This window comes from Chinchilla lanigera, unplaced genomic scaffold (genome assembly GCF_000276665.1).
Source record: "Chinchilla lanigera isolate Chin_1 unplaced genomic scaffold, ChiLan1.0 scaffold00178, whole genome shotgun sequence".
NCBI lineage: Eukaryota > Metazoa > Chordata > Mammalia > Rodentia > Chinchillidae > Chinchilla > Chinchilla lanigera.
This window is the reverse complement of record NW_004955579.1, coordinates 900,705-926,019: the sequence shown is the minus strand read 5'-3', so window position 1 is coordinate 926,019 and position 25,315 is coordinate 900,705. Positions and strand designations below refer to the sequence as shown.

The window sequence follows — 25,315 nt, the reverse complement described above, 5'->3', positions numbered from 1 at the left end:
GGGGGCCCACCCTCCGGGAGCCAGCAGGCAGGAAGCTAGCCAGCCAGAAGGCTGGCGCTCCCCACCCGCAGCTCCCTGTGCGCCGGAAGCCCTCCTTCCGGGAAACCCTGAGGCCGGGAGTATGGTTTATTACATTAATGGATTTGCATATATTGAACCATCCCTGAATTCCTAGAATGAATCCCACTTGGTCATGGTGTATAATCTTGATGATTTGTTCCATTCTGTTTACTAGTATTTTATTGAGAATTTTTACATCTATTTTCATTAGGGAGATTGGCCTGTAGTTCTCTTTTTTGGTTGGGTCTTTCTCTGGTTTTGGTATCAGGATAATACTTGCCTCTAGGAATGAGTTGGGGAGAATTCCTTCCCTTTCAATTTCATTAAAGAGTTTGAGAAGACTTGGTGTTAAATATTCTCAAAATGTCTTATAGAATTCAGCTGTGAATCCATCAAGACCTGGGCTTTTCTTCATTGGCAAGTTTTTATTAAATTTGCAATTTTTCATGCTGATACTGAGTTATTCAGGATTTTTGTATCTACTTCATTCACCTTTGGTAATTCATATGTATCTAGAAATTTGTCCATTTCCTCTGTGTTTTCCATCCTATGAGAGTAAAGATTTTTGAAGTAGGTATTCATGATCTTCTGAATTTCTACAGGATCTGTAGTGATTTCATCCCTTTCATTCCTTATTGTGTGTATTTCAGTTTTTTCTTTCCTTTTTTTAAGGTTGGCTAGGGGTTTATTTATTTGGTTTATTCTTTCAACAAACCAATTCTTTGATTCATTAATTCTTTCTTTTTTTTTTTTTTTAAAGTCTCCATTGTATTATTTTCTGCCTGAGCTTTATATTTTCCTGTCTTCTTTGGGCTTTGGGCTTGACTTGCTCCTCTTTTTCTAGAAGCTTGAGGTACAGCATAAGATTGTTTATTTGTGCTCATTCTCTTTTCCTGAGGTTGGAATTCATCGCTATAAATTTTCCTCTGAGGACTGCTTTCATTGCATCCCATAGGTTCCTATAAGTTGTATCTACATTTTCATTTGATTATAAATAGTGTTTAATTTCTTTGATTTCATCTGTGACCCATTGGTTTTTTCTAGTATAGTTATTTTAAAAGAATTTTCTTTTTCTTTTCTCTTTTTTTTGCAGTTTTGGGGATTGAACCCAGAGCCTCACATTGAGCTACATTTCTAGCTGTTTTTAAATATTTTTAAACAAAATCTCAGTCACTAAGTTGTCCAAGCAGGGCTTGAACTTGTGATCCTTCTGCTTCAGTCTAGAGTGCTCGGATTGCAGGTGTGCAGCACTGTGCCCAACCTTAAATAAATTTTCTGGAATGTAAAAATCAATTCCTCTTTAGTTATTTTCTAGAACCGTCCCTTAGTCAGTTTTGGAGATTATGTGAGCAACTGCTGGTTTCCTTCTGCACATGTGCTTTTTACAGTTTTGGAAAATATGCCCCATGGAGCACATTTTGGTTCGTCTGGAAACAGAGTCTCGACCTGTATCTAGACGCCTGGTGAGCCTCATCTTCAACTCCTTCCTGCCTGTGAACCAGCCGGAGGAGATCTGGTGTGAACGCTGTGTCACGCTGATCCAGATGAATCCTGCAGCTGCCCGGAGGTTCTATCAGTATGCCCACGAGCACACCGCCTGCACCAACATAGGTCTGACTGCCCTCCCGCCCTGGCCTGGCGCATGTTCCCGCTGTTCCCAGGCTTTGTCACTTTAAGAAGCTCCATGCTTTAGTGCATTTCTTAATGGTTTCCTTTAAAATAACTTAAGTAATTGGGATTATAATTTCCCTGTTCGAAGTTAATTTTGTAGGGGAGACATCTAAGTTAATTGTTATTAAACATTTTAGCAAAGCTGATCCATGTTATTCGCCACTGCTTGAACGCCTGTATGCAGAGGTCATTACAAGAGCTTCCACAGGACCAGGAGGAGCGGGAGAAGGAAAACGTGAGCGTAAGTCTTGAACATTAACTTAATGGGGTCACTTTTCAGACTGCCATGTCAGTGTTGTTTTTCTTTTTTTGTCTTTTTGAGACAGGGTCTCTCTGTGCAGTTCAGGCTGGCCTTGAGCTCACTTTGTAGCCTAGGCTGGTCTCGAACTCACAAACATCCTCCTGCCTCAGCCTCCCAAGTACTGGGATTACAGGGGTGTGCCACCACGCCCGGTTTTATTTTTTCTACTTGTTCCGTATTATTGTTTCTACTATTACTAGTAGTATTGTTTCTACTAGTAGAATTACTAATAGTAGTATTGTTTCTACTTAGTATTGATAGTATATTGGAGATAGCTCTAGCTCTAGATATGGTACTGATTCTATAGTACTGACACTAAAGCTGAGGTTTTTCATAGCCTCTAATACAAGGTTCTACTAAACATCTTGGGGCTGAATTTCTGCTCATGAGCTGTATAGAATTGTCTTTTGACGTGAGTTATCAAAGGAACTCTTTGCCTCCTGTTTTTTAAGAATCCAAAATGTCCAATTATAGTAGAAGAAAACAGTATTTAAGACTTGGGCATACTACTTACCAGTAATAAGCTGTGTCATCTAAAGTAAAATTTGGGGGTTTTGAAGCATCTGGTTAGATAAGGAAGCTGACCTGTGGAAGATCAAAAGCAATTTCCCTTTGCGGAAACCGGGCTGGTGTGCTCACCAGGCAGGTCCTGAGCCCACAGGGGCTCTTCTCCCATCTGGAGAAGCAGACAGGTGCCCAGACTCTGCCTCTTCCACAAGTGGCTTCTCAGCTAGTGTCAGCGGTCCCAGCACATTCCCTTTACACTCCAGCAGGCCACTAGCTATATCCCTGCCTAGCTGTTTCTCTTTTCTCACTGTCCCACAGACAGTTAAACTAGGCTGAAATTATTCAGCAGGAATTTTGCTGAAAAGGTATAGGGAAACAGATGTGCAGTAGAGGAACAAGAGTATAAGGAGATTCTTCCATCACCACAAAAGGAAGTCCCTACTGAACACTCAGGGTGGGCGGGTGGACTCTGAGCCCCCTCTTGGGATTCCCCTCACTGTGTGACAAGAGGGTCCCAAACTTCTCAGGGAGGCAGTTCCTGGAACCGGGCTGGTGACACAGCATGCTGATTTTACCATGCTCATAGGGGCTTTCCAGAGACCAGCTGTGTACAGACAGTGCTGATGGGCAGACAGTGAATGCACCCAGGTGTGGACAGACAGACAGCCTCTCTGGGCCACTGTGCACTGGCACTGGGATTGGAAATGCTTTTGCAAAGGGAAAGACATGTTTGGATTGCCTTAGTTGAGAGGCTTTTATATTTCTAAATACTGAAGGAATTCTTCACCTCATTGTTTATACTTAGACATTATTGAGAAAGCTTGCATTGTAATCTTTTAGGTCAAGTTCTGTGTCACTAGAAAAGACAAGAGTTTAGAAATATGTAGTCCTGTTGTATCCTATGCAAAAAAAAGTTTACGTAACTTGTCATATAGGTATTTGCATTCTAGACAGGGGTTTAAGAATACATAGCCACATTTTAACCTGTGTTAGAAAAAATACAATTTGTCATATATGTGTAGCAGTTCTCATTGTAAGAATGTCTATATGGCTAGAGGCAAAATTTTTTGAAGTATCCCTTTAAGCCTTTCTTGTCAACAGCTAAAAACCGAAGATGTTTTCTTATAAAATAAAAGGTGGCCTCATCTTTAATGAACTACTACTTAGGAGTTTACTATATTTTTCAAGTGATGTTCACGAAAGGGTTATGGTGTTTTTCTTATGAAAGCTTATGGATGAGCCTGCTGTGCTGAATCATGGGCTTCTTTAGTTTATTGAAAAAACTATGTCTATTTATATTTTCCTGAGCATGTGCTGATAATACGTGGTAACCGAATACCTGAAAGCTTGGTGTAAACCACAAAGACATTATGATAAATCCCCTTATACTCACAGAGCTGGAATGGGAAAAAGTAAAGTTAAGTGCAGAATGAAGACTTACTATCAGTTTGCTTTTTAGATTGTTCTTCTGGTAGCTTCTAAACCCTGAAGAGTTTCTTTGCTTTGTAAATTTGAGTGTCCGTGATATGTTTGCCCCCATTGAGTGCAAGTCAAAACAGCTAACTTTATGTATAAGCCACATTTGCTTTTCTGTGTACCTTGGTTAATAAGATTTAATTTTTCCCAGTCTCACACTTGAGTAGTTAGCAAAAAAAATACCACATGTGAACTGAATCATCTTGTCTATCCCAAGATAACCTTGGCTCTGGAGCCAGTTGCTAGAGGCAAAATTTTTTGTAGTATGTGTGACAGTTTTTTGTCACACAGGCCTCCTAGGCAGGGCCTCCAGTGAGTGTGTATGTGTCACTGGGGCAGTGATGGTCAGTGGTACAGATGAAGGTATCTGGTGGTGTTGGCTGCATAGTGCTACCAGCTCTGTGGATAGAAGGGATTTACTAGAGCATATTTGTGGTTTACACGGTGTATTTGGGTCTGTGATCATTGTGCAATACCAGCATATGTTCAGGAAAAGATAAATGACAAAAACCAGACGCCTGCCCTGTAGTGGGTGTTGGTCCTGAGCCATCGTCATTCCAGGTTCAGGGCTGACTCAGACCGAAGTGGTGGCACTGGGTTCTGCTGGGCATGAACAACGTAGAATTAGCTTAGAATTTATTTCTCGGGTAGGATTTGAAAAAATATTTACCCTCTTAGTAGATACTCTAAAATAGAGAATCAAGTCATATTAAGGTGTGAACAGTAGACTTGAGATTCTTCACATTTGTGCCTTAGGTCTATAATTCTGAAGTGTGCTTTTGGTGATAGCACTGTCTCTCAATACTTGTTATTACATTCTTTCACAATAACATTGTTTGTGTCTTAGGTTCTGGACAAAACACTGTCAGTAAATGATGTTGCATCCATGGCAGGTTTATTAGAAATCATTGTGATTCTCTGGAAGAGCATCCATAGAAGTCTGGAAAATAATAAAGAGGCCAAAGTTTATACTGTTAACAAGTTCGCCTCTGTGCTTCCAGAGTACCTGAAAGTATTTAAGGTAAGTCTTGGGCCACCAGCAAGGGAAGTATGTCAAGATTACATTGGCTTAGGATTTGGGAGATGTTACTAGCATGTTTACCCCCATGTGAGTTTGTCATCTCTATCACTGGAATATTGAACTCACACTTACCTTGCCATGTGATTGATGTTTCTTGGCCTCTGCTTCATAGCACAGTATATACTGTGAGCTCTTGCTTTTGTGCTCTAATGGCCACACATACTCTAGAGTCCAGGACTGTGCAGGGTTGGAGGAGGAGGCTTGTTGAGCAGGAGGTGCACTTGCACCAGCCTCAATCCTTTCCACAGCCTGGAGGTACCTGGAGCAGACGTGCCCTGGCACTAGGGTCATGTTTGTCACCAGAGCACACAAAACTATCTGTGAGATTCCTTTTTCTTGAGGCAAGGTCTTGCTATGTAGTGCAAGCTGGTCTTAAACTCATTTTGTAGCCCAGGCTACAGGCTACAGTGATCCTCTTGCCTTAACCTCCCTAGTGCTGGGATTACAGGTAGGCACCGCCACACCCAGCTTATTTTTTTAAAAAAAAAAGTGTTTTCTTAATTAACAGATAAAACTTATATGTACTTACTGTATTTGACCTGTTTTGAAATACATCTACCTTGTGGAATGGCTAACCAAGCTGTATAATGCATATGTTACCCACATACTTAGCAATTTCTGTGGTGAAAACACTTAAAATGTGTTGTTAGGGATTCCTGAGAATGCTGTACAATCTGTTGTTGTCAACTATTGTCACTCGCTGTGTAGAAGGTCTCTTGAACTTGCTGTTTCTGTCCCGCTGGAACGTGTGTCCTGTGATGAGCAGCTCTCCCCTTCCTTGCCCCGCCTCACTCCTGGCAGCCACCGTTGTCTCTCTCTGTGTGGTTTCTTTTTGGTTGAAGGAAACCCTCTCACTCCTAGACTTTTTATTTCTGAAGAAGTTCAGGTATCTTTTGTTTCATTGGTACTGGGGATGGAATGCAGGGCCTCATGCATACTAGGCAAGAGTTCAATCACTGAGCTATATCTGAGCCTTGCAGAAAGTTCGTATTTCAAAAACCAAATTTAAAAAAAGATTAACTGTTAAACATGCAAAGTTATTCCCAGCTATAAAAAAGCATAATTTAAATACAAAAATATAATGTGTATCTTTTGAACCACCCTTCCTGAATGTTACTCTATGGTCTACTTCTGAACTGTGTGTGACTCTTGGGCCACTTAACTTTGACTGTGTGTCCTTGTTTCTGTGATGGTCAAGTCTCTGACCTTCAATCTCTTCCTGAAAGGAAAGCATGGCCTGCCACACAGGCAGATCATCTCAATTGCTAAATTCACTAGTAAATTTTAAAGCCCAGCTTATTACTGTGGATTGAGAAACCAGCATTACTTCAGAAACCTCAGAAGGTGACCAGAAACATGGGGCTAGGTTGGCAGATGAGTAGGGTGTGGGGTTTCTAGGGCCAAAGGGCAGTGGTCAGTTAATCCTGGTGTTTGTGAGTGGCTTCTCTGCTGCCAGAAGCTGAGATAGGCTGTGTCCCCTCCTTTGAAGCAATGGACATGAGCTACACCTTAGTCTCCTTGTAGCATTAAGAGTGGATCTCTGTCTCTATTGGGAGTTGGGGGCCAGGCGTTAACTGAATGCGCATGAAGAAAACATCAGATTTTGGTTTTGCTTCTGTTTCTGTTTCACATATATTTTCAGGAAAATTATTTTTTTTTTCTTTAGAATTCACCATGCCAGACAAGAATGTTTCTTGTGGGTTGTTCTTGACGGAGTCTCAGCAGTTAAAATCTGCTTAAGTTACATCATTGTTGCAATAGTGAGGTTTAGTTTTCCCTTTAAACATCAAAAGGAATTATAAGAGGGACTTGGGGAATGGATGATTGGAAGTCATGAGGAGAGGTTTTCAGAATGTCTGAGTGTCACAGATCCTGTCTCCGTATCTTCCTAGGATAATCGCTGCAAGGTCCCTTTGTTCATGCTGATGTCCTTTCTGCCAGCATCTGCCGTCCCTCCATTCAGGTATGCTGCAGTGTGGCAGAACCTTGGCTGTGGTCCTGGCCCAGTCACTGACTACCTGTGTGGAGCTTTCACTTCTATGCCCTCCTGTGCTGGTGGCAGGATGTGCTCATGGTGAGCTCTGGGGCTGTTGAATAATGAGAGAGGCCCTGAAGATCAAAGGCTATAACTGATTGAAAGTCTTGGGGTTGTTTTGACACCTAGTGTGGTGAGACAGAGAGCTGTGGCCACTGCTGACCTCAGGCGGCTCTGAGCTCTTGTGACCTCTGGATTGAGATGTGGCGTGAGCACAGAATGCATATAAAACCAGAGTTAGGGTGTGAAAGGAAGAACGTTAAATATTATGTGCTAAAATGATGTGGATAAATTGGGTTAAATAAGATACGTTATTGAAATTCGTTTTACTTATTTTTCTTTACATTTTGAAATATGGTGCAAAACTTTAAATTGCAAGCCAGATTTCTATACTACTTTTCCTTCTTTTTTTTTTTTTTTTTTTAAAGCGCTAAGGGCCTGTGCTTGCTCGGCTAGTGTCTTGCCACTGAGCCACACCCATCTTCTTTTGCGTACTGTTTTCTGTTGGATACTGTAGTTCTAGTGGCTTGTGGTTTGGTTACTTCAGTACAAAAAAAAGTCTTTTGGTGCCGAACAAAAATTAACCCCTGGAATTAGAAACTCTTGCTCTAAAATCTGAGAGGGATGGCACAGAAAGAACGAAAGGCTGTGTTTTGGGGGTCCTTGATCTTTTAGCGCTCTCAGAAGCAATTCTGCATGCATTGTTCCAGGGGAAACTCGTCTTCCTTCCATGTTGTTAATGTTATAAGAGGAACCTGCACACCTCAGCATGTTCCTCACTTTGGGGGAGGCAGGGACCTTGCTGTTGAAATGTGAACTTGGTTTTATATACTTGACATTTTCAGCTGTGGGGTGATCTCCACCTTGAGGAGCCAGGAGGAGGGCGCTGTGGACAAGAGCTACTGCACCTTGCTGGACTGCCTGTGCTCCTGGGGACAGGTGGGGCATGTCCTAGAGCTCATCGAGGACTGGCTACCGGTGGAGCAGCCACAGGCCAAGGTGTGTGTGGGCCTTCTGTGGAGTCTGGCAAGGAGGGACAATGTATGTTGGAAATTTCATCCTCTTCTGGGAATGTGATTTCCAACTGTCTGACTATCCCTGTGCCTGCCTCAGAATAAGCGTAAAGTACAGATCCAGGACACACGCCCAGTGAAGCCCGAGTTGGCCTTAGTCTACATGGAGTACTTGCTATCCCATCCAAAGAACCGAGAATGTCTACTCTCTGCACCCAGGAGGAAACTTAACCAACTTTTGAAAGCACTTGAGATGTCAAAGGTAACTTTCTGCCCTAAAAATGGAGGCTGGTAACAAGTTCTGAGTTGAAAAGGAGGTGAGAGCAAAAGTCCACAGGTCACTGAGCCAGCTGGTGAGCCTGGCAGCAGAGCCACTTCCCAGCCCTGGTCTTCTTGCAAGAGGGGGCAGACCCAAGTGGGACCTGGCTGGTCTCCTGCTTTTCAGAACATATTCTCTTTGGGAAGACTTGTACACGTGAGTCTGGCCCACCAGGGGAAATACCAGCTCCCTTCAGTGTCCTTGGCAAGTCTTTTCAGGAGTCTCGGAGAGTATTTGGTGTGAATTCATGGGGCCCCAGCATTCCACGGAGTTCTGTTTCCTCCTCCAGCACCGTCACCACTGCCACCCTGAGTGGTTGTACAGTAGGGCCAGGTGCAAGGTGGGGTCTGCAGCACAGCACTGGTGCCTGGCAACCTCCTCCCAGGCTGGTGTCAGGTGCCAAAACGGCTGGGCAGGTGTCACCTGAGGAGGTGTCATGGTTCACCAGCACTTGTAGTCAGGTGCCTCCTGTTTTGGTCATGTGTGCTCAGAATGTGGCTCTGAGGCTGTGACATTACTTAGGCAGATCTGGAGTCACTTCTGCAGTCACCAGGTGGGAAGTCCCCGAACTTCAGTGAGTCTGCTGCCCTGAAAGCCTTCAGCCTCCACTGCCGGCTGAGCATCCATCTTGAGCACAAGGTGTGTGGCAACCCTTCTGGCCTGGGCAGCTCAGCTCAGGGCCACTTTCTCACTGATTCACCTCTCTGTGGTTGTGTTGCGCAGATGTGCTCTGAAGGGAAAGTCCATCTATCTGTCTTGGAAGACACTGGGTTTTGGTTAGAAAGCAAGGTTTTGGCTTTAATTCAAGACCAAGAAGAAGAACACCTGAAGCTCCGCAGGGTTGTTTATCAGCAAATCATCCAGGTCAGTACCATGGGCTGCAGGTCCTTGGTCCTTTTCTCTTTGAGAGTATAATTTTACACCTTGGTGTTAGTCTTTTTAAATGCTTATAGTGGCATTTAAATGGCAAGAGTTTGTTTTTTCATAAACTGCATAGTTTTAATATAATTTTTACATTGCATGTGACAAGTGTTTGGTTGGGAGAGTTACATAAAATACGCCTCTAGAGGCCAGGGATATAGCTCAGTGGCACAGCCCCTGCCTGGCAAGCGCAAGTTCCTGAATTTGATTCCTGGTCTCCCCCACCCCAAATATATGTCTCTAGATTTCTTATGGAGACAAAAATAAGGTTGTAAATGTCTGGTCTGGGGTAACTAGTGTACCATGTAGCAGCAGCTTTGTCAGGCCTGTGTGGCTCCTTTCTTAATGGCCTCTGCTGGTAACCCCACTTTTCCCCTACAGACCTACCTGACCGTGTGTAAAGACGTTGTTATGGTTGGCCTTGGAGATCCGAAGTTTCAGATAAAGCTTCTACAGCGGAGTCTTACGATCATGCAAACAGGCACAGTATACACCATCCATTAAAGGCTGTTTTAGAGTACTAAGTCAAAACCTGTCTGTCTCCTTCCCTTACTTTGTAGGTCAGGACTCTGACTGACCAGTGTCAGATATGTGATACAAACCAGCTTATGCTAAAAGAGCATTGGCTAGTGCAGCCAGCCTGTTCAGAGGTATTTCTGGTGTCATGCGTGACCATCTAGCTTGTGACAAGATCCTTGGGATTCTTCTTATGTCTGGGGTCTGTTTCATTGCCAGGCTGACTTTCCCCACCTGGGATCTGTGTAATGAACCTCAGAGAGGAGCGCAGATTGGTCCTCTCTGGTATGTGCTGCTGAGGGTGGGGTGAGTTGGGAGTTGTTGGGTAATGCCCCCACCCCACCAAGGAAAAGGGGTAGCATGGGTCACCTATGGCAGCTAGTAACATGACACCACAGTGGCTTCTTGGGTAGTCATGAGGGAACGAAAGGGGAGCTACTTAGGGTCCTGGAGGAAGGGGCATGTGTGATATGGCCCAGGAAGGCGACTCATCTGGTACTGGTGCCAGGTCTCTTTCACCTTCTGATCAATCTCTGGCCAGAAAGGAAACAGCTTGTCTGTGATCCCCGACCCAACCTTAACCCTGGCCCCTCACCCTTAGTGCTCACTAATCCTTAATCTTTTTTTTTGAGGTTTCTGTGACCCAGGGGTCACCTTGCTGCCATCCTTTTTTTTATTTTTTAATTTTTTTTTTATTTTAAAGAGTAAAAGAAAGATAACATAGTAATAGGGGGGGCTTACCGAATTATAGACAGAGTGGTAGGAAATTATCAATGGTTGTTGTTTTACATATTGTTATCGACAAGATAGTTTCTCAGGACAACAAATACACAAATAATAGTTACAGACAAAAGTGGTAGGTTATTATCAATGGTTGTTGTACTGTACTTTCGTGTCTTCAAAGTGGTTTCTAAAGAAAATAGAGTTATACATGAGTGACCAATTGAATATTCATTGACTATTCTCAATGGTTGTAGGAAACGCATAGTAATAAACATACATCCCTTTACGAAATAGCATGGGAACAATACAGACATTACAGAGTTATGGACAGATTAGTAGGAAAATATCAATGGCTGCTGTAATACATGGTGGTCCTTAATCTCTTAACCCTAGCTCTTAACCACTAGCCTCTAGCTCCAGTCCTCTGTGATGTGGGCTGTTTCTAGGTAATTTTTTATGACACATCCGTATTACTGAGACGTAGGGAAGCATCAGCATCTGAGATTTATATTTCTTTATGCCTAGAAGTTTGCTAGAGGAGACTGAGAGTGACATCCCAAGTAAGCTAGGTTTCATAGTCTGTGGTCAAGTGATAATTCATCTGTAGTGTTATTCCCAAAGTCTGAACATGTCTCTGCAGACCCGAGAGGGTCTTGTCTCCTCCCTGCATGGTTCCTGGAGCTGGTACTTTGGGAGCACTGGTGCCTGGGACCTTGGTCAACAACCTTAAGATAGTCTTTGATTACAAGTAAGGTTATTTATTCATGTTAAAATGTCCGCAGTCAAAGAGTAAACATTAAGTGGAACCAGTATTTGTTTCAGGGTCTAATTTTACTGTTTAAATTCTTTATTGTGGGGGCTGGGGATTTAGCTCAGTGGCACAGCGCTTGCCTGGCAAGCGCGAGGTCATGAGTTCGATTCCCAGTACCAGAAAAAAATCAAAAAGAAAAAAAAAATGAGAAAATTCTTTATTGTGAAAACTGCATTGTATTCTTGAGCTTAATGGTGAAAACAGTCAAAATAATTTTTTAAGCTTATTAAGAATTATTTTTCTATTCTTGGTTATAAAATTTACTTCTCTGAGAAGGTAACTAGAATTGTAGATCTCCTGTTAGCCAATTTCATCATTTAGTGTTGTGTTCCCTCCAAATAAGGCCCCAAACTGTTCCCTTGATTTGTAACCAAACTAATGGGACCTTTATATTTACATGTTCTAGTAACAGGGTTTCCAGGATGAAAGCACGGGGTAGCCATTCCATAGCTGTCACAAATGTTCCTGGGTATATAGTTAACCATTTAGCCAGGTAGACCCAGAATCTACTTATTTGCTGGACTTTTTGTCCTATGTGAAAGAGTTTCAATATACAAACCATTTTCATTTAAGAAATTAGTTACCTTTTCATCATTTTATTGGAACATCTGTCATGCTGAAATGTGTACTAAACAAGAGGTATTCCTAGAACACAGCAGGGGTGGCCCAAGCTCATAAACATGTGGGTGTTCCTGCTATAACAGTATTGGACTGGATGTATTTCAGTGGTAGGGCACTTGGTCTAGCATGCACAAGGCCCTGGATTCAATCCCCAACATCACCAAAAAAAACCAAAACAAAATGAAACAACAAAAACCACACATACGTATGTTTTGAAAAATACCGTGCATTCTGTAATATCGAGCACTAAAAATAACCAGATCATGGAAAAAGAAGACTTCCTAGTAAAAAGTATCAGCATAAATAAAAAGGAATGTTAAGTTCGTAAAAAATAAGATTATACTAAATGTGGGCCTTTGTCTTAATGAAAAGGGAAAGGAAATTGATGTAGAGGGATGTCAGGCAGGCTGAGGTTGCTGCATCCTGGAGGCCAAGGCCAGCCATGGACAGCATCAGGCAGCACAAGGTGGCCCTCAGCTCATAGAGCATCCTGGTTCTTATTGAGCTGCTTGTTCACTGACAGAGCTCTTGTTGAAAGAACTGTGGGAACCAAGATTCCTTCTAGACTGACAGCTTTCCTCTACTTAGTGATGGGCTGTGAGCTCACACATCTTTGAGAGGCGAACCCTGGTACTGTGATTTCTCCCAGATCAGTGCCTCCTGCATGAGGTTGCTGGGCTTAGGACTAGCCCTTCGCTGTTTGTACTAACCAGTACCTGTTACCTATTTGGTTTGCAAGATACATATGCTTGAACATAAGAAACTTTCTAGTTTGTAGCTCATATGGTTTTGTGAACCTTAGTGTGTACTTACCCTGAGGACAGATGCAGGAGGATGGCCACACTTATCTGTCAGATGTTTGGTCTATAGTGTATGGTGGAAGCTCAGCAACATCTCTTTACCACCCCACACTGGGTTCCAGCAGAAAAGCAGATGTGAGGAAGGTGTCCTTCCACTCTCTTTTGAGTAGGAGAAAGTCTGAAAATTTCTGTTGTGGCTTTAGAGATATGACAGGTTTTTTTATTATGGCGGACCATAAGTCTTTCTAGAGGGTAAACTAGGGTGCATGATTATAGAAACTGGCACAAAAAAGGGTCTCTTACTTTATGGGGTAGATTTGGATTGTGGACAGGGGTCTCAAGAGGAGCCTGTTGTACCTTTTACTCTGTAGGCTGAGGTGTTTGCCCCTGTCTCTAGGCCTGTGTTCTCAGCAATCCTCCTTTACCGCCTCAGTTCTGTGCTTTATTGCATGATTGTTTTACTTTAAATACATGGGGACTCTAACAAGGCATCTTGAGGCTTCAATCCTGCCCTCATCTGTGCTATCTTGCCCTTGGCCCACAGTGACCCATGTGGCTGTGTGTCAGAGGGGACAAGATCACTTAGACACATTGACATCTCACAAGTGCAAGTCACTGGCTTTGCTTTTGTAGATCAGTTTACCAACAGGACTGTTCATGAAGAAAAAGGAAAAGTCAAGACCCGAGGATGAATCATAGCAGTAGGTTAGTTATGAGTTGATTTTACCAAATTAATGGTACATAGTTAAGTTGATTATTTGGAAGAGAGAGACAACTAGTAAGCTACTCTCAAGTGTTAGAAATTTTATAGTTCCTCCGTGAGATACATCATGTTTCAGGAATTCTCAGGCCATCTTGGTTGTGCCTATTATAGCAGATTGTTGACTTTCCTCATAAGAGACAAATAATTTAGGTGTTCTAGGAATTATAACCAAATTGCTGTGTGTTTACTGCTGCAGGGAACAAAGTACCAGTACAGTATTACTGCTTTTGGAAGTGTTGGGTTTATACTTAAATGGAGCAAACCATTTTTATTCAGGTTAGAATTTAGAGCAGTCTGACCAACCTGGTATAAGTATTGGTTCATAGTAATAAATTCTTTTCACTTGCCATTATTTACATGTATTAAAATATTTCAACTAACTATGCCTGAGTATGCCTAATTATAACTGATTTTTCCCATTTCTTTCTAGTAAAAGGATTTTTTTATGTGTCTTTACTTCTTGGCATTCTGAAAGAGGTCACTGGAAGTTCTTTGATTCAGAAAAGAGATTCAGATGAAGAAATTACAGTGCTGTTTGATACAGTCCAGAAAGTATTTCAGAAAATGTTGGAATGCATGGCACGGAGCTTCAAGAAGCAACCGGAAGAAGGCCTGCGGGTACTGATACCCTCCAGCAGACTTTGGGCTGAGGGTGTTTGCCCAAGGGTTGACAGGGCTGAGCTGTGTGGAGATTGTAGCTGCTCAGGGGTGGTTGGGGGCTCTGCTGCAGACACCCTGTAGTGCCTACTGTGTCTTCTGGGGGCTCACTCCAACGGTTCTCTGAACCAGGGAGGTAGGCGGAGTCTAGATCCTGGGTCTCAGGCGGCCCCCAGGCTCAAAGCAGGATTTCAGGAGTTCCCACCCTCTAACCACAGCACAGGAAGCAGATCTGATTGCTGTAGCCCCTGCATGCACACAGTTACTTCCAGAATTTTCCAGACAGAATAGACTCAAAGATGCTAATTTTTATTATTTGTGGAGTGGCAGAGACTGTATCCAGGAGAAATGCTGTTTCCCATTGTAGGAATTCTCCCACTGCCTGTAGCTTCTCCCCTGGTGGGAAGCAGTCAAGGACAGTTCGCTGTCGATGGTGGAAGGCTGATGTACAGTGAAAGTGTTGATTCATATAAAAAGGTCTGGGCGCTGGGTGTGTAGTGCACATCTATGCTCCCAGCCTCTCAGGAGGCTGAGGCAGGAGGGTAGACACCCCAAGGCTAGCCTGGGCTACATAGTGAGACCCTGTCTGAAAAATTTTTTAAAAGATAAAAGCGCTGGGGATGTAATTCAGTGTGAAAGCCCTGGGTTCAATCACCAGTAATGCAAAACAACAAAGAAATGTGCCAGATTACTTTGCTCCTAAAAGTAATGTAATGCCAATTTCTGAACAAATTCATGTTATAAGAGCAAATCATTACTTTTTCTGTTGGTGAGCTGTTATTTTTTAATGAAGAATCTAAAAAATGTTTAAATAGGTGACAGCTTTTATAAAATATTTAAGACTTTCAGTTTTATTGTAGCCTTAGCTGATGGAAGGAACTGAAGTTTATTGGCCATATTTTTCCTAACCTCATTCATATCTGAATTCATTTGAAATGTCTTTTGTTTTTCATGCATTGTTTTTAGTGTCTGTGATCTGTTTGTTTATTTATTTTTTGTCTTTTTTTTTTTTTGAGACAAGGTCTCACTATGCAGTTCAGGCTGGCTTTGAACTCACTTTGTAGCCCAGGCTGGTCTCAAACTCACAGCGATCCTCCTGCCTTAGCTTCCCGAGTGATAATGTACTTTGTAACTAAATTTTCTTTGTTTTAAATCTAATCCAATACCACTCATCACATTTTCTTCAGTCTCTTTCATTTACTTTGAAATTTTACTGATTTTTCTTTCTTTCTTTCTTTCTTTCTTTCTTTCTTTCTTTCTTTCTTTTTTTTTTTTTTTTTTTTTCCTTTTTTTTGGTACTGGGAATCAAACTCAGGACCTTGCATTTATGAGGCAGGTGCTTGTGCCATTGCGCTACATCCCCAACTCCTGTTTATTTAATGTCATTGTTGCAGGATCTTTAATTTTCCTATCAGAAGTTGCTTTGTTAGTGTCATTGATGTTTCTCCTTTCTTCCTTCTCCTTTCCCTTCATCTTCTTCTTCCTTCTTTCTTCGTAGTCATAGCACTTGTGTTTTTGAGGATTTTTGTTTTGCTCCTGGTAAAGGCTTTGATCACAGCTGTCCTCTGTGAGCAGTGGTACCCAGGAGACTTGCATGAGCTGCTGAGAGGAAGGTGGTAGGCCTGGTGATTGGCAGATGAACCTCACAGCTCCTGGAAGAGGTGGGGGATGGGATAGGAGGAGTGTTTTTTTTTTTTGAGAAAGGGTCTTCTCTGTAATTCAGGTTGGCTTTGAACTCACTATATAGTCCAGTCTGGCCTCAAACTTGTGGCAGTCCTTCTGCCTCAGCCTCCCAAGTGCCACTACACCCAGCTAGGTTTTTTTATAATACTAGTTATGGAACCCAGGGCTTTCACACTGAGCTGTTTCCCTAAGACCTTTTAAAGTTTTATTTTATTTTGAGACAGGATCTTGGTAAGTCACTCAGTTGCCCAGGCTGAGCTCAAACTTATGATCCACTTGCTTCAGTATCCAAGAATACTATGCAGAGATGTACTACCACCAGCTAGGCATGCTCATTTTGAAGTCTTGTTTTTTTTAACCAAGATAATACAGCTCTACTGACTGTGACTAATGTGTTTTCTTGCAGCTCCTGTATTCTGTGCAGAACCCGCTTCATGAGTTCATAGCCACTGTGCAGACACGGCATGAAGATAGCCCTGTCCACCGGGGTGTGCTTTCCACCCTGATCGCTGCACCTGTGGTCGAGATCAGCCACCAGCTGCGGAAGGTGAGGTGCTGATCTGGAAACTGCCCAGCCTCTTTTTTTGCTTACAAGATGCCATTTCTACCAGTAGCACAAGTTCAGTTTTTCAGACCTAAACACTCATAGAGGGGTGTGATTTTCTAGTACTGCACTCTCTGTTCAGGCCAGTGGCATTTGGGAGTCATGTACAAGGGCCTAGGATGGAACTGGGTTCACATTGGGGTATTTGTGTTAGCTATCTTTGGGGCACACATGTCCAGTCGTATTCATGATGGGTCCATAACTCTTATATCTCACTGTTAGATGCTCTGATTTGAACATGTTGTGTTCCTGCTGGCTTGAACCACCAATGGTACATGCATGACTGTTCCGCCAGGTGGCTTTTTATTAATTTTGTTAGATTAGGTCCCTCTGTATCACCAGTGGTACAAGCCATCAATTGGGATAGTCATGCATGTGCCACCTGGGGTTCATATTGACAAGTACGGGTTAATGTGTAATTTTTAGTGTTATTTTTCATGACTGAGGCTCAAGTGCAGATTGTGCTTGTGTGACTTGGCAAGTAAAATGCAGTAATCACTGATGATAGTATTTTAGCTTACTTATGCATGTGCCTGTGAAGACAGCTTTCATGGGTATTAAGCAAACCTGTAAGTTTTCTTAATTAGCAAGTATGCTGCTCAAGACAATTTCTCTTCCCTCAGTGTGGCCCACGCAGAACCAAAGGTTGGACACTCAGAGGCTTTTTTTTTGTTTTTTTCCAGTACTGGGAATCGAACTCACAACCTCGTGCTTGCCAGGCAAGCACTGTGCCACTGAGCTAAATCCCCAGCCCCTCAGAGGACTGAATGAGTTGGTCCTCTTTGGTGGTGGTGGTGGCATTGTGCCTGGAACCTGAGGTCCTCACACTGAGCTACATTCCCACTCCTTCTTTGTTCTTTTATTTTGAGACAGGGTATCACAACATTACCCTGGCTGAGCTTGAACTTTCAGTCCTACCTCCGCCTTCCAGAGTGCTGGGATTATAAGCATATGCCACCACACCTGACTGAGTCAATTCATTTCTTAAGACTATTTCCTGGAGATGAAAGTGGGGATAGTCAAGTGAGCAGAATGTAGTAGTTCTTACCTCTGCCTGCTGTATTATTACCTTTCTCTTTTTCATTTCTAAGCACAGGAGATTTAAATTTCTGACATCAATTTCAATAAATCATTTTTTCTTGCATATTGGCTCATTCTCTTAGAAGTAACTATAGTTGGATGGAGGACAATTATTAATGCAGAAATTATGGGTCTATTTGGTGGAAAAGGACATAGCCAGATGATGGTTCAGAATGTCGTTTCCTTCTTGTAGATGTCCTCTGAGGCATGAGTCATGCCTAAGAGCAGAGGTGACGATGAGTGTCTGCTGACGGGGAGTGTCATCGAGTTCCATGCGTTTGTACATGGTCCTGTGCCATGTAGCCACTGGCACATGTCTGAGGGATGTGTTGCTAGGTGATCTCAAGGTGCTGCGTTCTGTAGTTGCTGACATAGATGTCACAGGTGGAACAGTCTCTAGAACCTTCTACCTGTAGTGTGTTGTTGACCAAGACATTGAGAACACAGCATAAGGCTTCTATGTCCATAAAAATTATATGAATTTGTAACAAAATCATGACTAAAAAGATGTTTACTAAATTCTAAATTAAATGAAATTAAAGCTCTCTATCAAGCTTGAAGGGGAGGGTCTAGTTTAAGGAAGTAATTACTAGATGACACAGAATAAAATCAAGAGTGACTTACTCCATGGAGCTGTGTAGCTGAAGTTGTAAGTCATTGATGCCTTGGCCGGAACCTCCCTTGCCCAGCTCAAGAGGAGTCTCATGGAGTGGTGTTTGTCCTGTGTCTTCCACACTGCCTCATGCTGTGCTGCAGAGCCGAGCAGTGTGGCAGCCCCATGCTCCTGCGTAGCCCCTGTCCTCCTGAGGCACCCACTCTTGTGCTCCTCAGGAGAGATGCTTGCTGCCCTCTGTGTGTCCTCGGTCTGTGATTATGGGTTTGTCTCTCTTCACATTTATTCTACTTGCTTTCCTCTCGTGTACTAGGGAGCTTTGTTACACGTGCGGGTTAAATTGACTGACCTGTGGTTAGGACATCCCTCTCTTTGTGTCTTGTAATGCTTTCATCATGAAGTCCATTTTGATATTTTCATAGCCATACTGGTTTTCCTATGCTTGGAGTTTGCTTAGCAAGTCTGTTTTTGTTTTTTCTTTTTTTTTGTTCTTTCTTTGTTTTCTTTTTGAGACAGAATCTCGCTATGCAGTTGATGCTGGCATTGAGCTCACTCTAGCCCAGGCTGGTCTCGAACTCAAAACCATCCTCCTGCCTCTGCCTCGCAAGTGCTGGGATTACAAGCATGTGCCACCACGCCCAGCAGCAAGTCTATTTTGATCTTTTCACTTCTACTTGTCTTTATATTTTAAGTGTTTATTCTAAATACTATATGAGGGGCTGGGGATTTAGCTCAGCGGCAAAGCGCCTGCCTGGCAAGCGCAAGGTCGTGAGTTCGGTTCCCGGTACCGGAGAAAAACCAAAAAAAAAAAAAAATACTATATGAGTGGTTTTAACAACTCCAATCTGACAGTCATTGCCTTTATTTGGGGTACTTGTAGCCCATTTGATTCAGTGATACTATTGATATGTTTAGACTTAAGGCAGTTATTTTAGCGTTTGTTTCCTTTGGTCCCATCTGCTCTATTAGTATCTCTTCTCTTTTTTTGTTATTGCTTCCTGTGATTTTTGATGAGTCAGATGTTTTTATTGCTGTTTGATCTTCTCTGTTGACTTTATATTATTCTTGGTGTAAGTTTTTTTGACTTCCTTAGAAGTTTTCATATATGCATGTTACACTTGTCACCTCTACCTTCAGAAATCAGCATCATCACATACCTCATAGGAATCTTCTGACAATATTCTTCCCATTAGAATCCTTCTGCCTGTCTTCCTGTGATCAGACATTTCACTTCTAGACTGGCTCAAAATATGAGGATACATTTTTATTAATTTTTTAACTAGTCAATAGTCTTGTCTCAGTGTATCTAAATATATTTACTATACTTTATTTTAAATTTTTTATGTTTTTATTTTGTAATTTAATTTAGGACCTTGATACAGAGCTATGTCCCCAGCCCTATTAAATTTTTTTTTTAAATTTTGAGACAAGTTCCCCAAGTTGGGCTTAAACTTTTGATCCTTCCGCCTTACCCTCTCAGAGTGCGGGGACTATAGGTGTGCACTGTACCTGGCTTATTAACATTTACTTAAAGATTAACACAGCGTAATGATAAATGGTGCTGTTTTGTATCTAATAATAATTGTCTTTAATATTCAAATGTGTGTTATAACTCTAGCAGAGAAAAACAGGAAGGCTTGTTAGATGTAGTGTCTGACAAGAAGTCTCAAAGATAGCCAAGAATAAAGCAAAAAACAGGGAGAGATGCAGGCTGAGATGGTCCTCTTCATACCCCAGTGATTTTAGACGGAGAACAGCAGCAATCAGCCTGGCCTGGGGAGTGTTCTGCATTTAGACCAGGAGCCACTTGCTGAGGAACTCATTCACCAGTGCTGGACACCTTGTGTAACCTTGTGTGGCCGATGGTAAAAAGTATCATCCAGGGAGGCACCACTGAAGGTCTGGCTCAGCGCTTCACTGTGGGCTCTACCCCTCCGGGCAGGAGGTGTTACGGGTGGTGAGTGCTTCCAGGCCAGGCTCGCCGCAGAGTTGAGGCTGAGGCTGCTGCGCTGAGATGGCAAATCCTCATCCACAGAAGGAAGAGGAAGCGTGGAATTTGCTTAGCCCAGAAACTTCACAGAAGATGATATAGATATCAAAGACCACTTGACTTTGACAAAGGCTTGCTCAGGGACATGTCTTTTATTTCTCTCACACTGAGACTTCTCTGTAGATGATTCATAATTATTATAGATACTTCAACGCTTAATAAAATCATTCTTTTCAGGTTCTGGAATGCTTTCATCAGGTATAGAAGAAAACCCAGACCCCAATGTAAAATAAGCAATTAGCTCGGCCTCCATTAATAATTTACTGCCTTAAAACTTGTTTTAGGTTTCTGATGTAGAAGAGCTAACCCCACCGGAGTATCTTTCTGACCTTCCACCGTTTTCAAGGTGTTTAATAGGAATAATAATGAAGTCTTTGAACGTGGTCAGGTAATCATCTTCTCGTTATGGGTTCCAAACATTTTGTCTCATCAGATTCCCTTTCCCTCTCAAATTTTCAAAGGTACATCTTTTTTGAGAAAAATATTCTCAGAGAATGTTTTCCTCCATTTACACAAGAAAAGCCTAATTTTCTGTAAAATATTTTCATCGAGTCTCTGATTATGTTACCGTAACTGAAATTCAGTGAAGTGGGGAAAAAATGTGAATGTGGTACCATATTGATTACTGTTTACTTTCAAAACACTTCACCAAGCTAAGCATCAGTGTAGTTCTGTTCCATGCACCACTGTGACCCATTTCCTGCTGTGTCACTCGAGCTGTGGCACATGAGGGTAAAGATGCAGCGGGAGTGGCTGGCAGACCCACATCTCTGGAGCTTTCTGGCAGGTGCATCTGTGAAAATTCAGAAGGTGCTTTTGTTTGGCAGTATGAATTTTCAATGCCCTCTTGTAATTAACCTTTCTGTGTGTGTTCCCGCCTGCATTGAGGATATGCAGAGTAACTCTTTCTCACTTGCTGCAGTGTTCCTGTTCTCTTTCTAGCAGGGTATGTGTGCTTTGGGTTTTTTGGGTTTTTTTGATGGGGCGGTGGGGTTTGGTGGTCCTGGGGTTTAAACCCGGGGCCTTCAAACTGAACTACCGTCCCACTTTTCTTTTTATTTTTTATGTTGAGATGAGGTTCTCATTAAGTTGCCCAGCTTGGCTCAAACTTGTGGTCTTCCTGACTTTACCTAGGTTACACACCCAGCTCATCACCTGATTTTAATGACTCACTTGCATGGGTTGACCTGCTGCAAGTGAAGAGTAGAGGGCCTGTTGGGTGCATTTCTCTTGTTACCTGAACAGTGGCATGTGATTGTTGGTAAGCCTGCCTGTGTTAGACATGTACTGTGGAGTAACTGCTGATGCTTGTTGATTTTTACAGATCATTTCTGAGTGAGTTGAAGGCATGTGTGACATCCGGCGATATTGAAGGCATTGTGTGCCTTACTGCAGTTCTGCACATTATTTTGGTTATTAACAAAGGTTGGTCACGTTGTCTGTGCTTCATCTGGGTGTTGCTGGGTATACCTCACCCCGCTGTGAGGACTCTCATCTCTCACGTTGACCCTTCCCCACCAAGACAGGCTTCCCACAGCCTTTCCAGCCCGGCTCCTGGTGCTCTCTAAAGATAGTGCTGCCCGCCAGGATTTCTTCTCCTTTGTTAACCTGACTCTGTATGCTGAGCTTCCCGCTCTTCTTCCATTCAGTTCCTATCCACCTCTCACTGTCTGCTGTTGGCACACTGAAGCACCCCTCTATACTCAGAATTGAATTTTTGTTGACTTACTGGCTGAGCACAGTGGTACAGGCTGTAGGACCAGCTATTCAGAAGGCTAAGGCAGAAGGATCACTGTGAGTTTGAGACCAGCCTAGACTACACACCCTGTCTCAAGTAACAAAAAAAATAAATAAATTTTAAAAAGAAAGAAATAAAAAGAAAGTGATGTTAGAATATTCTTCATATAAACAGACAAAGAAGTTTTAGATTTTAGAACATTTTAGATTATGGGTTTCCAGATTAGGAATGCTCTGTCTGTATAATACTTTCTAACTTGCTGGACCCAGTTTGGGCACAAAGAAGACTTCTGAGGGGATCGCGCCCTACAACCTGAGCTGAACTGCATAGAACAAGTCACGTTCCATACCAGGAGTATGGGCCTGGACCTTCACAGGCATTTCATAGTCCATGATATTTACACTGGTGAATGACTCAGAATTATGCTAGTTGTCGTTTCCATTTATTGTCATAGACAGAATACTTCCCACAGCAGCGTCCAGGGTGAGTTCCTTGTGGACACCACTCACAGCGGATTCACTCTTACAAGCATTCAGCCTTCACAGCACTCTGTGAAGGATGGCTTTGGTCCACAGCTGTAGGGGTCACCTTAAAGGGAAGGGGAAATACACCCTTGTGTGCCACAGAGTGTATCTGTTCTGTGTGGTGACAAGCATTCAGCCTTCACAGCACTCTGTGAAGGATGGCTTTGGTCCACAGCTGTAGGGGTCACCTTAAAGGGAAGGGGAAATACACCCTTGTGTGCCACAGAGTGTATCTGTTCTGTGTGGTGATACTTTCTCTGTCTTCAATACAATCTTCTAGGTAAACACAGAAGTTCAAAAGTGAAGGAGGCTGCAGCTACTGTCCACAGAAAGCTAAAGATGTTCATGGAGATCACTTTGGAAGAAGATAGCTTTGAAAGGTACGGTGCGAGGTGTCTCCAGCCATAGCCCCATGGAAACTAAGTGTGTTTGGGATTGTGGTTTCATCCCTGCAGGTGAAAGCCTCTGGTGTAAGGATAGAGACATCTTTATTTAATTTACTTATTAATTCCATCTTCACAAAGAACAAAGCTGTTTTTAGTCTTGGGATAAGGCTCAGTGGTAGAGCCCTGGCACCACACATTAGAGTTGTTTTTTGTTTTTTTATTAAGAGCAGTTTTAACTTCACAGCAAAACTGAAATGAAGATAGAGATTTTCCATACATTCCCTTACCACTAAGTATCCCCACAAACCCCCACTGTTGATATCCTAAACCAAAGTGATGAGCTGACAGACATTATTAGCCCTGAGAAGCTGACAGGCAAACATCATCATCCCTGAAAATATATTGTTTGTATTAGAGTTCACACTTGGTTTCATATATTGTAAGAGTTTGGGCAAATGTGTGATAAGTTGTATGTACCACTGCAGCACCGTGCAGAGTGGTGCACCTGCCCTAATAATCCTCTGTGCTCTGTCTGCTCATCCTTCCCTCCCTCTAAACCCCTAGAACCAATACATACATCTGTGTTTGTGTGTGTGTGTATGTGCACATTTGTCAGTTGGTTCACATAATTATGGAGGCTGAGAAGTCACACCATATGCTACCTATGGAAGCTATAGAACCAGAGAGGTCAGTTTTAGTTTCTTTAATAAAAAGTCAGAAGTCAGTGCTCAGTCTGAGTCCAGTGTACTGAGACCTAAGGAAGGCAGTGGTGTGACTACTCCAAGGCTAAGATTCAGAAGTGTAAGATTTTCACCTTTGTTATCTCCAAGGAGTTTTATAGTTGTTTCAGCATTCTTTGTTGAGAAGTCTATCACTGTGTCATTGAATTCCCTTTGCTTCTTTGTCAGTGATAACTGACTATATTCATGTTGGTCTAATTCTGGGCTCTGTATTCTTTTCCACTGACTTTCTTGTCCATTCTTTTGCTAATACCACATTGTCTTGATTACACAGCATTACAGTTTTTTAAATTGGGTAGCATTAGTCTTCTAACTTTGTACTTCAGTATGGAGTTGGCTATTTTGAGTCTTTGCCTCTTTGCATAAACTTCAGAAATTTGTCAATATCCAATAATAATTTGCTGGAATTTTGACTGGAATTCCATAAGTCTGTAGATGAAGTTGAGAAGAACTGACTTCTTGACAACACCGAGTCTTCCTGCCCATGACTGTGGACTTGCTGTCCATTTGTTAGGCTTGTCCTTGATGTCTTTTATCAGAGTTTCACAGATACTGTTGTGTATATCTTCTGCATATTTTCTTAGATTTATACCTAAATATTTTATTCTTAGGGGTGCCAATGAAAATGGTGTTGCATTTTTAATTTCACATTCCATTTGTTTGTCCCTGGTATGTAGGATAGAGATTGACATGCATATTAATCTTGTATCCCATAAAGTTAGTATAGTTGCTTATCCCAGGAGTTTTCTTGTTTCTTTAAACTTTGCGCAGTCAGTCATGTCATCTGAACAAAGACAGTTTTATTTCTCCCTTCTTAATCAGTACACCTTTTTTTCCCTTTTTCTGTTTCATTAAGTAGGACTTATAATACAGTGTTCAGTAGGCGTGGTGAGAAGGTACCTTCTTCCCTTAGCCTGACTGTAGTGGAAAACAGTGTCTCACAATTAACTGTGATGGCTATAGACCTTTTGCAGATACTGTTTATCATGTTGAGGAAGCCCTCTCTATCCTTAGTGTATGGGTGTTGGGTTTTGTGATGTGGTTTTTGTGAATCTGTTGATATAATCATGTATTCTTTTTCTCTGTTGGCCTGTTGATGTGATGGAAAGTATGAACTGGTTTTTGTGTATTGAACCAGCCTTGTATACCTGGAATAAATCCCAGTTGGTCATGGATTTATTATCTCATTCTTTTTCTGCATTGGATGCCATTTGGTAATACGTTGTTGTAGAATTTTGCATCTGTGTTCATGAGAGATACTAGTCTATAGTTTTCATTTTGTGTAATATCTGTCTGGTTTTGGTATTAAGGTAATACTGGCCTCATATAATGAGGAATACTCTTTTTATCCTCTGCAAGAAATTATAAAAAATGTACTTTTTTTTCCCATAAGCATTTGGTAGACTCCACCAGTAGAGCCATCTAGACTTGGTGCTTTCTGTTTTGGAAGGTTATTAATTATTGATTCAATTTCTTTAATAGGTTTAGAACTATTCAGTTTGCTGTTGTGAGCCTTAATAGGTCTTTTTATTTTAAAAATTATTTTATGAAAAAAACACCAAAATTTCATAATCAGAATAATAATAGCTCCTATACTGTATATCATTGTCTTCCAGATTATC

The 25,315-nt window shown here is 42.1% G+C and overlaps 1 protein-coding gene across 1 annotated transcript in view; it reads left to right on the top strand.

Moving 5' to 3' along the window:
* The window catches only part of Ncapg2 (non-SMC condensin II complex, subunit G2), a gene marked incomplete at its 5' end in the record, with an annotated part of 59,009 nt that overhangs the window by 29,496 nt on the left and 4,198 nt on the right, over window positions 1–25,315 (top strand). The window contains 14 exon segments of the mRNA XM_005414102.2: window positions 1,449–1,671; window positions 1,869–1,972; window positions 4,863–5,036; window positions 6,989–7,059; window positions 7,977–8,130; window positions 8,245–8,406; window positions 8,986–9,102; window positions 9,187–9,327; window positions 9,766–9,865; window positions 14,049–14,236; window positions 16,365–16,505; window positions 20,590–20,693; window positions 21,630–21,730; window positions 22,848–22,947. Coding sequence (XP_005414159.1) covers window positions 1,449–1,671; window positions 1,869–1,972; window positions 4,863–5,036; window positions 6,989–7,059; window positions 7,977–8,130; window positions 8,245–8,406; window positions 8,986–9,102; window positions 9,187–9,327; window positions 9,766–9,865; window positions 14,049–14,236; window positions 16,365–16,505; window positions 20,590–20,693; window positions 21,630–21,730; window positions 22,848–22,947 — 1,880 coding nt within the window.